At 50.8% G+C, this 12,251-nt stretch overlaps 1 protein-coding gene across 2 annotated transcripts in view; it reads left to right on the top strand.

Annotated features, from left to right (window-relative positions):
• Positions 1-12,251, top strand: part of DAB2IP (DAB2 interacting protein) — a 235,744-nt gene that overhangs the window by 146,080 nt on the left and 77,413 nt on the right. For both annotated transcript variants that reach the window (XM_006865662.1, XM_006865661.1), the window contains exon 3: positions 88-230. In XM_006865662.1, the coding sequence (XP_006865724.1) occupies positions 88-230 (143 nt within the window). The remainder of the gene's footprint in view (positions 1-87; positions 231-12,251) is intronic.

The raw sequence follows: 12,251 nt of genomic DNA, 5'->3' as shown, positions 1-12,251 counted from the left end.
AGCGAGGGCGCGGGTTCCGCGCGGGTCCCGGGCCCGCAGCCACGCTAACCCCGCCTCCCCTTCCCCCTCTTGTCGCCCCGCGCGCAGGGCTTCCTCAGCCGCCGCCTCAAGGGCTCCATCAAGCGCACCAAGAGCCAGCCCAAGCTGGACCGCAACCACAGCTTCCGCCACATCCTGCCGGGGTTCCGGAGCGCTGCTGCCGCCTCCGCCTCCGCCGCGGACAATGAGAGGTGAGCCCGCCGCCGCCGCCGCCCGGCCCGGCCTCCGGCGCTACCGCTCCGGGATGCGCCCCCGGGGGGCGCGGGGACAAAGCGAGAGCCCGGGCTGGGACGCATTCAGAGGGGGAGGGGACCCACGCGGTCCTCCGGGAACTTGTGGGGCTACCTTGGAATAGGGGGCATGAAGGGAGACTCCCTCTCTTTCCCCCCAGGGTGAGGAGGGTGTGCCCGAGGCCGGGCGGGAAGTGTCCTCGCCGAGAAGTCCTGCCTCATCTTGCCTTGCCTTGCCGAGGTGGGCATTGTTTCCCGGGCCAAGCAATGCCCGGGGCTGGGGACGGAAGTGGATCCTCTACCCCCAGGACCCATCCCCCTGCCTTCAGGAACCCTTGGGCATCAGATACAAAAGGCGTTTCCGTCGGGTTCTGCTGAGATCGAGCAGTGCCGATGGTGAGGAAAAGAAAAGGGTGAACATCTGGAGGGGAGGAGCAGGGGGCTGGGCTGCTTAGGGGCACATCTGCTATAAGTAGGGCTCCTGCTTTGCTGGGGGCTGGGGTGAACAGAGTGGGCAGTGCCCAGGCCCTGAGCTTAGGGTTATTGCCTGAGGCAGGAAAAGAAGGACCTCCCACTCTCCAGCCTGGGTAGCTGCTTCCTTCCCTCTCCACTCCCAGGGGTGTCTCCTGCTCTTTCCTTCTCCTGGGCAAACCGGGAGCAGGTGTGGAAATTCCAGGGGGAGGTGACTTGTGGGGCTGGGAGTCACGGCTGCTGAGCAGGCTCCAGCGAGCAAGGGCAAGCCATCCTGTCCACGCGGGGGCACCGAGCGGACACAGGGCGGACACCATCTGTGGGGGCCCAGTTCCTCCTCCTCAAGCTATGCCAGCCCCAGGCATCTTTCCACTTGGGCACAGGCACAGTGGTGGATTCCAGTGCCAGTTAGAACGTGTCCCAGCTCAGCTGGTGGAGGTCAAAGAATGGGCTGGGACCTTGGAGCCTTTTTAGCATTCAGCCCTTGCATCTCAGGTCCCTGGCATCTGCCTTCATAGGGCTGAGTCTGTATGTACAATTGGTGAGTTGGCACTCCCTATAGGGGAGGCACAGGTAGAATGAAAATGTCTTTTCACCTCCCCCTTGGTTCCAGCAGGCAGAGGAGTTCAAGTTATAACCCAACTCCTGCCCCAGGTTGAGTGATGGTTTAACTGACCCTAGCTTCTTCCCACAGAGTATCTCACCCTGTTCCCAAGTAGATTTGCTACACCTTTCATTTGTACCAGCCAAAGAGCTAGCTACCTTCTCCAGGGCACCCCCACCACTGCCTACAGCTGGCTTCCTGCCCCAGCTGCCAAGCCCAGCCCAAGACAGGACCCCTAGTCTTTCTCAGATGGCCGTGGTGCCCCAGGAGACCAGGCGTGCCCTAGCGGGAAGATGCAGCCAGGCCAGAGCTCAGCGCTGGGTGCAGCCACTGCGTCTTTGAAAATCTCACTTACCATCTTTGTTATTGTCTGGGCGGCAGGCCACGCTGGTCTGCTGCCTACCTCTCTCTGCCGGGTGCCCACCTCTGGCAATCTCCCCCAGGAACATGCCCTTCTCTGCGCTTTCCTTGGCAGGGGTTAGGACCCTCTGCACCCGCATGAGGGGGCTTATGTATGTACCCTGTTTTATGTGCATGTGGTGGTTGTCCGGGGAACAGGAGAGATAGTAAGCGGTCTAGCCTCTGATTGTGTCTGCCCTCCCGGGAGGGAGCAGTCGGCGTGCATGTCATGTTTACCTCCCTCCAGCGAGAAGCTTGTACCCAGAAGCCGGCAAACATTCCGCCAGCAGCCCCTGCCAGAGTTTGGGCAGGGCTGAGGTGACCTCGTGCAGGTCCCATTCCAGGTTGACCCCTGGTCCGCTTTGCCATGCTGAAGGGGCTCTGAGTGGGGGGTTGGGACTGAAACAAAAAACCCATTTCTAGAAGTGGTAGTAAATGGTAGTGGTTGGAGCTAAGTGCCACTGGCAGCGGTGTGTGGAATTGTCTGATTAATTTTCTATAAACAAAATCTGGCTTGGTGGCTTCTCTGGCACAGGAAGGGAGCCCAGATTTCCCAGGACAAGCAGAGACGGGGTTTGAAATCCCTCTACCTAGCCTAGGAGCTGATACAGGCTTTACCAGGACTGGGGTCTCTTTGATTTTTTCCTTTGCTTAGGAATAGATTCGTTGGCAGCTGCTGGGATAGATGGGCTGATGTTTCTCTGGGGCAGTCCCTGGATTCCTCCTGTTTGGAGTTGAGAGAATAAAGTCAAGTATGGTGGCACCGCTGTCCTCAAGCTAATGGTAAAATCTGGTGAGTGGAGCGACACGTCCCCCTCCTCCAAGGTGGTGTCGAGGTGGTGCTATGCTGTGCTGTAGGAGGCTGAGGGGACAGGACCAGCTGCCTTTGGCTTAGTAGTGAGGAGGAGGAGGTTAGATCCTGGCTCCATGGGACCGTCACTGGGTGGCGGTGGCCTTGACTGGTGAGGGGTAATTGTACAGATGCAAGCTTCAGTGAGTGATGGGGACAGGAATAGGAATGGGGATCTTCAGAGATCGTGGGGGCTTTCTAAGGTGGCTAGTGGGAGCCCATGGCTTTCCGAATAGATAACAGTACTGGGCGCTGTGGGGTTGGCACTTGGGTTCCGACTTTGGTCGAATCTGACTGCTTTATGGATGCTGAAGAGGCTTTGTTGCATGCTGTCTGCGTGCTCCACAAACTGCTGTGTTGGGAGGTTATTTTTTTGTGCTGGAATTCTCTCATCCGGAGGTTGGAAGCCAGTTGGTCTTGTGCTGGAATCCTTTCGCTCCCTGGGAAAGGAGTGTCTGCCCCATGTGTGGGGATGCTATGCCTACCTAGTTGGGGGTGAGGGCTGATGTGAAGCTGGGGCCAGGCCAGCCAGGGCTTGGGAGCCTGAGGGTTAGTGACGGGGTTGAGCCTTTGTACTCATTCCCCTAAAAACTGAAGTTCCCAAGGCTTCACAATATCTGGGTCTCTCAGACATGTATTCCCTCTTTGGAGTCTTTGGAAACAAAGCACCGAAGCCAGGTAATCATTTCTCTTGGATAACAGAATGAATGCTGCTTGGAGCGCTTGCCATGTAAAAGGTGTGCTGGCAAAAGCATTTTTTGTTTTGTAGGCGGAACGTGTTGCCACTTCATTTACAAGGGTGTTTTAATGGTGGTAAAAGCAACATAGGATGTGAAACCTTCCCAGAAGATAATTTCCAAGTCACTTATTTATTTATTAATGTTCCTGAGTAGATAGAAGAGTCAGCTGGCAATATGCTTGCCTCAGTCCTTTTTTTCTCCTAACAATTGTTTCTGGGTGACTCTGACCCTTCACATGTGCTGGGTGTATGCTGACTCTCTTTACCTGTGTTTCCCCTATCTCTGTGGTTAACCCTGAAGTGGTAGTACCCCCTTTCCCATTATTCTCATTTGCCCTGGGGCAGAGCTCAGCTGCTTAACAGGGCAAGCCAGGTGCAGGTATGCTAGGCTGATTATATGTGGGATTAGAGATTGATTCCCCTTCTAGGGAATATGTGTGTAGCCTGGAGCTCCCACACCTGGAAGTTACTAATGGTGCATTCCTAGGCATTGGTGGATTGGTGGTGGTGGTGGTGGTTATGTGCCTTGGAGCCAGTTTCGACTCATAGCGACCCTGCATAGGGTTTCTGAAGCTGTAAATCTTTACAGGAGCAGAAAGCCGCATCTTTCTCCAGCGGTAGTTTAGAACTGATGACCTTGAGGTTAGCAGGCTGATTTGTAACCACTATGCTACCAGAGCTCCCTAATGGAGAATTGTTGTTGTTAAGTGCCATCGAGTCTCTTCCGATCAATAGCAACCCTGCATAGGGTTCCCGAGGAGCTGCTGGTGAGCTTGAACCTCTGACCTTGCAGTTCAAATGGCTTTGCAGTCTGGCACATTAACCCACAGCGACACACGAGGGCTCATTGTAGGAGGATTAGGGAGGGAGGTATTTGGAAGTTTGTTCCTTTTAGGAACACTCAGTTGGCCCTGAGTCAGACAGGATTCAATTCGGCCCCTTGGATGAGGCAGTCCCTGGAGGATCAACGAGAAACCTTTGAAGAGAAGCAGAGGGAAGAAGGAGTTGGACACCCAGGCCTGGTGTTTCTTGACATTGCTACCTCCTCTACGATGTCTAGGAAGGGCCTAGTCCTTCCCCTCAGGACTGGTCGTCAGCATGGTGACGTGGACATGATTGTGCAGTTTCCACAGTCTCTGGGAGTAATAAAAAGTCTGTGATCTTTGAGTTTGGAGCCAGTCATACTTGGGGCCAGTCTCTTAAACCCTTCTGAGTCTCAGTATGTGCATCTGCAAAATGGACGTAATAATTAATGTTGTTAGAAACATAATATTAATACAGTCAGCATGTGTTTCATAGAAAGCTGTCTGTGTTTGCTATTCCTTTAGAAACTAGTACAGGGTCTTGCACATTTTTTAAACGTTTCTTAGATTTTATTAACTGACAGTGTGTGAAAAGGGTTAGATTTTCCTGTTGTGGGTGTTCAGTACGTGGTGGTTAGTACTGGTAGGGAGAAGTCCCTTCAGCCTGTGAAACTCCAGTTTTCTCATCTACAGTGTGGGAATAATAGCAAGCAATCATGCCATGTTATTCTAAGATTTGAGAGAGATAGATGTTGCTGTAGCTAAAGTGTCTAGAGTTGTAAAGAAGGTCATCATTACCTTGAACATGAGAAAGAGCTCAGCAGACTCAGCCTTGTTCCTGCCTATACCTGGGAAAGGCAAACCTCTCAGATAAGTGTTTTTAAAATCTACAAATTCATTGTTCTTTCTTGTGTCTGGACCATATTTTTTTTAAATCACTTAGGTTGTTTCTAGTTTTTCGCTATTAAAAATGCTGGGATTTAAATCTTTAAATAGTCATCTTTGTATACATCTCTGATGGGTTCCATGGGATAAGGTCATAGAAATGGAATCTGTAGTTCAAAGGATATGAAGCGTGTGAGGCTTTAGATAAGGATGCTCCCCAGTACCAAGACCCCATTGCCACTGAGTCGATTCCAACTCATGGAGACCCTATATGGGGTTTCTGGGACTGTAAATCTTTATGGGGACCTCATCTTTCGCCTGTGGAATGGCTAGTGCGTTTAAAACACCACCTTTGTGGCTCCAGGGTTTCTTGCCTCATATTCTTGTTGGGAGTCAGCTCTGACTCAGCGACCCTGTATAGGGTTTCCAAGCAATGGCTGGTGGGTTTGAACTGCCAGCCTTGCAGTTAGCAGCCCAGTGCTTATTCTGCAGTGCCACACCAGGGCCCTGTTGTTATTATTAAGTGCTGTCAAGTCGATTCTGACTCATGGCAACCCTGTGCAGGGTTTCCGAGGACCAGCTGGTGAATTTGAACCACCGACCTTGCAGTTCAAATTGACCTTTCAGTCCAGAATATTATCCCACAGAGCCACACCAGGACTCCAGGGCCCTGTTAAGCACCTGTAATAAGTTATACTCCCCCAGTGATGCATGAACATGCTTACCTGTTTCTTCACACCATTAAAAAAAAAAAATGGGTATTGTCATTTAAAGTCAATCTTTGTTATTTGGATAGGCAAGAAGATGGCATTTCTTTGCTATTTGCATTTATTTGCTTGTTAGCGATTGAACATTGTTTTCATGGGTTTAATAGCTAATGGTGTTTCTTTTTTTGTGCCTTGTCTTTTCTTTTGCTTCCTGAATGCTCTGACAAGCCCCTTACAGAGTTTTGGTTGCCCTGTTTGACTTCCACAGCTCTGAGAGCACCATGTAAGTGGATTTTTGTTAATCAGGCCTCTCTGCTTTTCAAGAGGTTTGTCAGGGAATTAATTACCTGCAAGGAAGATATACTCAGCCCATCCCCTGCCCTCCCCCTCTCCTTCTGTCCATGTGGGAATTAGATTTGATTCTTAATCTGATAATTATCCTAAGGAGGCCTTGCATTTACATAGCACTTTGAGAGAGGTCTTCCACCTTACAGGATACATAGGCAGTGAAGGAGGGCTGTTAGACATAGGGAAACTGAGGCTGACTGGAACCAGCATAGAAGCCAGGCCTTGCACCTAGGAGCCTGGAAATTCTCAGGTCCCAGCCTGCCCATCAGCATGGTGCTTGATGGTACCCCTGGGGGCAGGGCTAACTAGAACCAGGAACATGAATATATGACGCTGAGTCTCATCTCCAGAGAGGGAGGGGAAAGCCACAGAACATGACCTGAACCAATTTGTTTTTTGTTTTCTCATTTTTGTCATCCTCCTTTTAGATCTGTGGTTCATTTGTGTACCTTCCAGAGATCCAAGCCATGCAGTCTGTTTAGGGATGGTGAGGATATGTGACTAGTCCCAAGTTGGGGTTTCAAAAGTTGGATAAGCCTTTCTTTGTAGGAGGTGTGTAGGTGTGTATGTCTGTGTGTACATAGTTCTGAATGTCGTGTAAGTACATACCTGCCCTCAATGGAGGAGTGCATAACATGTAAGGGTCCTGGTAGATAGATGTGTGTGCATTTTAAAATGAGCTAATACAGGTAAAGCATTTGGAATATATCTCATGCTTAGTATTAGTTTGGACCATATGAAATGGCCACTCTTGTAAGTCTAAAACTGTTACATAGTAGCTGCAGTTGCATATGGTTCAGTCTAACAAGTACTCAGTGAATGCTGGCTACCTTATTATTTGTTGTGTATGTCTGTGTTTATGTGTTCTCTTGTGGTTGTGTGTATATATGTACCCCATGTTCTGGCCTTTGAGTACACACAATATTGTTGTTGTTAAGTGCCATTGAGTTGGTTCCAACTCACAGTGACTCTGTATAGGGTTTCCGAGTTCTGAGGGGCAGCTGGTGAGCTTGAACTACCAACCTTGTAGTTCAAACAACTTTATAGTCCAGTGCATTAACCCACAGTGCCATACCAGGACTCATATGCACATTTTTTTTTGTGCACGTATAGGTTCTGTCTGGGTGTGTGGACATCCTGTTGAGAACTCCTCCCCAGGGCTCAGTATGTCCTTGCACCAGGAGGACAACAGCCCTCTGCTTTCAGGTACCTGTCAGGACCCAGGTCCAGAGAGCCAGGCCTAAGGGGTGCCTCAGGACCTCTTGCCCTAAGTGGCTCTGCCTATTTCTAGGCTGAGGATATGCAAATCAATTCTTTAATGGAATTACTTTGCAAAATATTACTTGAACCAGAAAGTTAATTACCAGACTCTAATTAATGGCTATTTTAGAAGGCCACTGAAGAGAGCTGGAGGAGATCAAAGGGAAACAGAAAAAGCAAGAAGGAAAACCATCCAGCTCCCCCTGCTGGCCTGGTGACTTCTTCCAGGGTAGCCAGGCACCCTTAGCTTCTTCCCTGCTCTGAGCTGCTGGCCCACCCACTACCCTGATGGATCGGTTGTGGGCAGGGATTTGAACCAGTTCATCCCACTTCCACCCCTGCTGGGAACCTGCCTTTCCACCCAGATATATTGAATCTGATTTAGTACATCTGGGGGTGAAAAAGCTGATTCTCAGCCGAGTTTGAAGCCTGGTTGTGGGCAGGTGGGAAAGCACTGTGCCTAAAGAGCCTCTGGCAGTTCTTGTCTGCTGTCCATCCGTCCATCCATCTGTGAGGAGTGGCCTGGGCAGCATTCCCTGTGGGGGTGGGCGTATAAATGTGTGAATGTATGTGGATGAGGCTGTACCAGCCCTGCTGTCAATCCCAGCCTTCCAAGGCCTTAGAGCAGCTAGGTGACATGCTGGCCATGGGAGGGACAGCCTGACCACTCTGTCCTGAAATTCACCCTTTCCCCACCTCACCAGGGCCTGCTCCCTCCTCTTTGTTCTCCCCTTCAGTGCTCAGTGAGCAGTCACCTGTGCCCCCTGTGTGAAGTGGAAACAATGGGTCAGGTCCTGCTGTTTCTTCTTCTCTGCACCTTCTCCTCCTCATCTGTGAAGAGTGAGTGATCACACTGACCCACCTCCCTCAGAGGACAGGCTACAAAACTCAGGGAAGGTTAATGTGGGGGAAGCAGTAAGGAAACTGCCATCCAACTGGGCATGCAGGAAGGGGACTTGTATTTCTGTCACTTCCAGAGACTGAGGTAGTCTTGGTCCTCCGTGGGCATGTGTGGATGTGAGTGTGTGGACTCACTGTGTTCACACTTAACCTGGGCGTGCACAGCCTTGTGTATACTTGCCATATCCCGTGCTACATGAGCATTTAGATCAGGGTTTGGGATTCCTTGACATTTAGAGTCAATTTCTGGAGAAAACCACTAGTTGAATATCAGATATCCATTCCCGTCTGTGCCCCCTGAATGTTGGGATGAGGAGCCCGGGGAGAGGGGAGGAGACGAGATCCTGGTCTGCGAGGGACTCTAGCAGCTTGCTCTGAGACTTCCCTGGCACCTGGGAGAAGGTTTAGATGTGACCCCCCCCCCCCCAAGGCTGATCCTAAGGACTTGCCAAGAATAGAGCCACCCTCCTGCCCACACTGTGCCCTCTCAGGAGGCTTGTAGACCTCAGCTGATAGCCTTGCCTCGCTGGTCGTCTGGTGCCTGAAGAGCAAAGAAGGTGCTCAGTATGTGCAGAGTGAAGTTTTCTAAGCGGGAACAGAGCTGAGAGCAGGCTTTATCACTTCTACCTCCCACAGTCTTTTGCATGAGTACCTCAGGCGAGGGCTGAGAGTTAGAGGCACTTGACTCCTTGGCTCCTGGGTCTGGCACCACAGCTAACTAAGAGCTATCAACCTGGGAGGAGCTCTTCAAGTCTCTCAAACGGGGCTAGTGGTGCAGAAATTTGTGTGTTTCATTGCATCAGGTGGGCAGCAGGTAAGTTACTCACTGGCATGAGGATTTGCCACCTCCATTTCCCATGAAGAAGCTGAGGGATCCTCCTCCAGTCCCTGTCCATGATAACTCTGGGCACACACCCCCACCTCCCCCAGTTAGCCTGGGGACCGTCACCACCTGCTTTGTCACTCTGACCCTTGTTTGCAGGCCTGCCTTGACTGAAAGAGTACATTGGGCAGAGATGGAGATGACACCAAGGTAGTGCGGGTTCTAATTTGATGGAGTGTTGTTGTGGGGATTTTATTCCAAAGGCAGTGGGTTAGTATAGCATCTCCGTGTGCCCACTAATTAACCATAACCAAGACACCAAACCCACTGCCATTGATTCCGACTCTGACTACCCGACAGGTCAGAGTAGAACTGCCCCATAGGGCTTTCCAAGGCTGTAAATCTTTACAGAAGCAGAGTGCCACATCTTTCTCCCTCAGAGCGGCTGGTGGGCTCGAACTGCTGAGCTTTTGGTTAGCGGCCAGGCACTTACCCACTGCTCCACCAGAGCTCCCTTGCCCACTGACTAAGGGGAAGTTAATTTCATGCTCTATCTTTCTGACATTTGTAATCAAAGCGTATTGCAGCTGCAGATTGTTAACATGTGAAGGATGTGTGAACCTCAGAACAATTACTGTTTCTGGCTGGGGAAGAGATTGATTAATAGATTGTTCTCAGCCCCACCCCCTCTACTCCTCCTTCCTCTACCTTTCTTCCTTCCGTCTTTCCCAGATTCATCAGGAAATTCTGACTCAGAATTGTCTCTGACTAAAATCCTATGGTCCCAGAAACTGAGGGCTGACCTGGGTGAACCTGTATGAAAAGAACTCCCTTGGGGCACTTAGTACAGGCCTCACCCCTGACCACCTAAACTAGACTCTCTCAAGCTTGGGAACCACTGTCCAGCTTTGTTTCTTTTGCAGAGGGGCAGGAATGGTGCCCTACCTGTGTGCCAAGGACATGGCTAGGCATTTGTATGCTGTTGTTTATTCTGCTGAGCAAGAGTATTGTGTGCCACTTCACAGATCTGGAAAGTGACTGGCCCAAAGTCACACACTGAGGAAATTCCATGTGCTGGGTAATCTTCCATTCCCAGGTTGATGCCTGAAATCCCACCATGGTGCCTTTTCTGTTTAAGGCTGTGATGCCTTTTGACTCCTATAACCCTCCCCCTGTTGGAGAAATGTCTGTCAGTCGTTGACCCCATGTGCTTGCTCTTTACACTGGGGCCCCAGGTCTCTGGAGGGTGCCTGGGGTACTTACTTGGGACATCCACAGCTATGGTCCACAGTTTTAGGCTGTCTTTACGAGACTCAGCCGCCAAGCATCTTGCCTTAGTTCACATTGCAGTTGAGAGGCAGAGCTGGAGTTGGAGCTTGTCTCCTAACTCCAGGTCTTGTGTTTGGTGTGCCTGTGACCCGAGGGCCAATCCTCTTACTGACTCCCTGTTACAGGAAGGGAAACTGAGGTTCAGGGAGATGCAGTTACTTACCCAGTATCAAGCAAGTGGCAGTGATGTGGTTTAGACTCAGGTTCTCTGAGATCAAAGCCCACAGAACATGACTAGCCAATGTTTCAGCGCTTGGCTGGGTACCTTTAGTCCCGGTGTGGAAATAGAGGTCTTTCAGCACTGCCTGGAAAGTCCTGTCTCTGAGTTACAGGGACTGTTCATCCAGAGCCCACCAGGAAAGGCCAGGTGGGGCAGGCTTCACTTCCAACTGAGGTGGTCAGAGAACCTTTTAAGGGCTGTGGGTAAGGGGCCTGTTACTGTAAGTGCTATTGAGTCGCTTCTGACTCATAGTGTCCCTGTGTAGGGTTTCCAAGGAGCCTTTGGTGAGTTTGAACTGCTGACCCTGTGGTTCTCAGTCTATTGCTCATCTAAAGCAGGAGTCCCAGGAAGGGCCTGTGAGGAATGAAATTTAGACACTTGACTACCATACTCCAATGCTCCCCTCTCACTATTGCCAGTTAGTTACCCACAACATCTTCTGTGTGCCAGGCTGTGTGCGTTATGCATAAAGCCCATCATCTCAGATCCTCTTGACCACCCTGAAAAATGGCTTCATCACCCCCCCACCCCCACCCCCCATTTTACAAGTGAGGAAATCAGGCTTTAGAGAGGTCAAATCACTTCTCTGGGGTTCTACTCGGGATGAATTTAGAATCCACTCTTTGGCTCTTAAGCCACTGCCTGCTGTAGTGTAATAGCATTTCCTGAGCACGTCCTATGGGGCCAGTCTTTGCGATGAACTCATTTCACATCTACAACTGTTATCTGTTGTTATTCCTGGTGACAAATGAGGAAACCTGAGTTGTTCTGCTGAAAAATGACAGAGCTAGGACTCGACCCAGGGAGCCCTGCGGTGGTACTGCAGGTTAATGCACTGGAGTGCAGAGGCGATTTGAACCACTGGATTGGTGGTTCAAGTTCACCATCGCTCCTTGGAAACAGGGTCGCGATGGGTCAGAACCGAATCAACAGCACTTAACATCAAAAACAACAACGTTTGACTCCCAAGTCTGTGCTCATAACCACTGCCTGATGCTGCTCTTCTCCTGATTTATAGATGAGAAACTTGAGGTTCCGAAGGGGAAAGTCATGTGCCCTGAGTGTGATGGCAAGTGAGTGGCAGAGGTGGGATTTGCACCTGGTTCTTCCAGGGTCTTTTGCTGTGGCTCATGAGAGCTCTACCGGGGACTCTGCAGGAGGCTGTTGTGGGGGCTGAAGTTCTAAAGTGGAGGGCCCAGCAGTGGAGGCAGGCCTGCTTCCTGGCCTCCCTGGCCTCTGTTGTTTACAGTTGATCAGTTATTATCAAGTGTCTTTCTCAGTAGGCTCCCCTAGGGTTCGTTTCCTCATGTCAGAGCTGATGAGCCCTGGCTGCTCTGGGATCTAGTGATTTATTGCTGAGTGAGATGGGGCAGGTGAAAGAGGCCATTGGTAGGCTAATTGGCCCTTCTCACCACCCTCCCTTCCTCCTGGTTAGTGTGCAGAGGGTGATTTTTATCCCTGCTCTGGAGGCAAGGGAAAAGTTAGTGTTGACTATACTCAGTGGGCATGGGCTTCCCAGACTACTTTTGTTCCGGTTCTGTGGGAAGACCCACCAGTGAGTCTGGTGCTAAGACTTCCAGTTACCCAGTGTAGGGCTTCAGCAGGCCACGCTCCCTGGTGTTACAACCCTCTGGACTGGATAGT

This window comes from Chrysochloris asiatica, unplaced genomic scaffold, assembly GCF_000296735.1.
Source record: "Chrysochloris asiatica unplaced genomic scaffold, ChrAsi1.0 scaffold00081, whole genome shotgun sequence".
Lineage (NCBI taxonomy): Eukaryota > Metazoa > Chordata > Mammalia > Afrosoricida > Chrysochloridae > Chrysochloris > Chrysochloris asiatica.
Note: the sequence above shows the minus strand (reverse complement) of the source record. Positions and strands in the feature narration are given on the sequence as shown.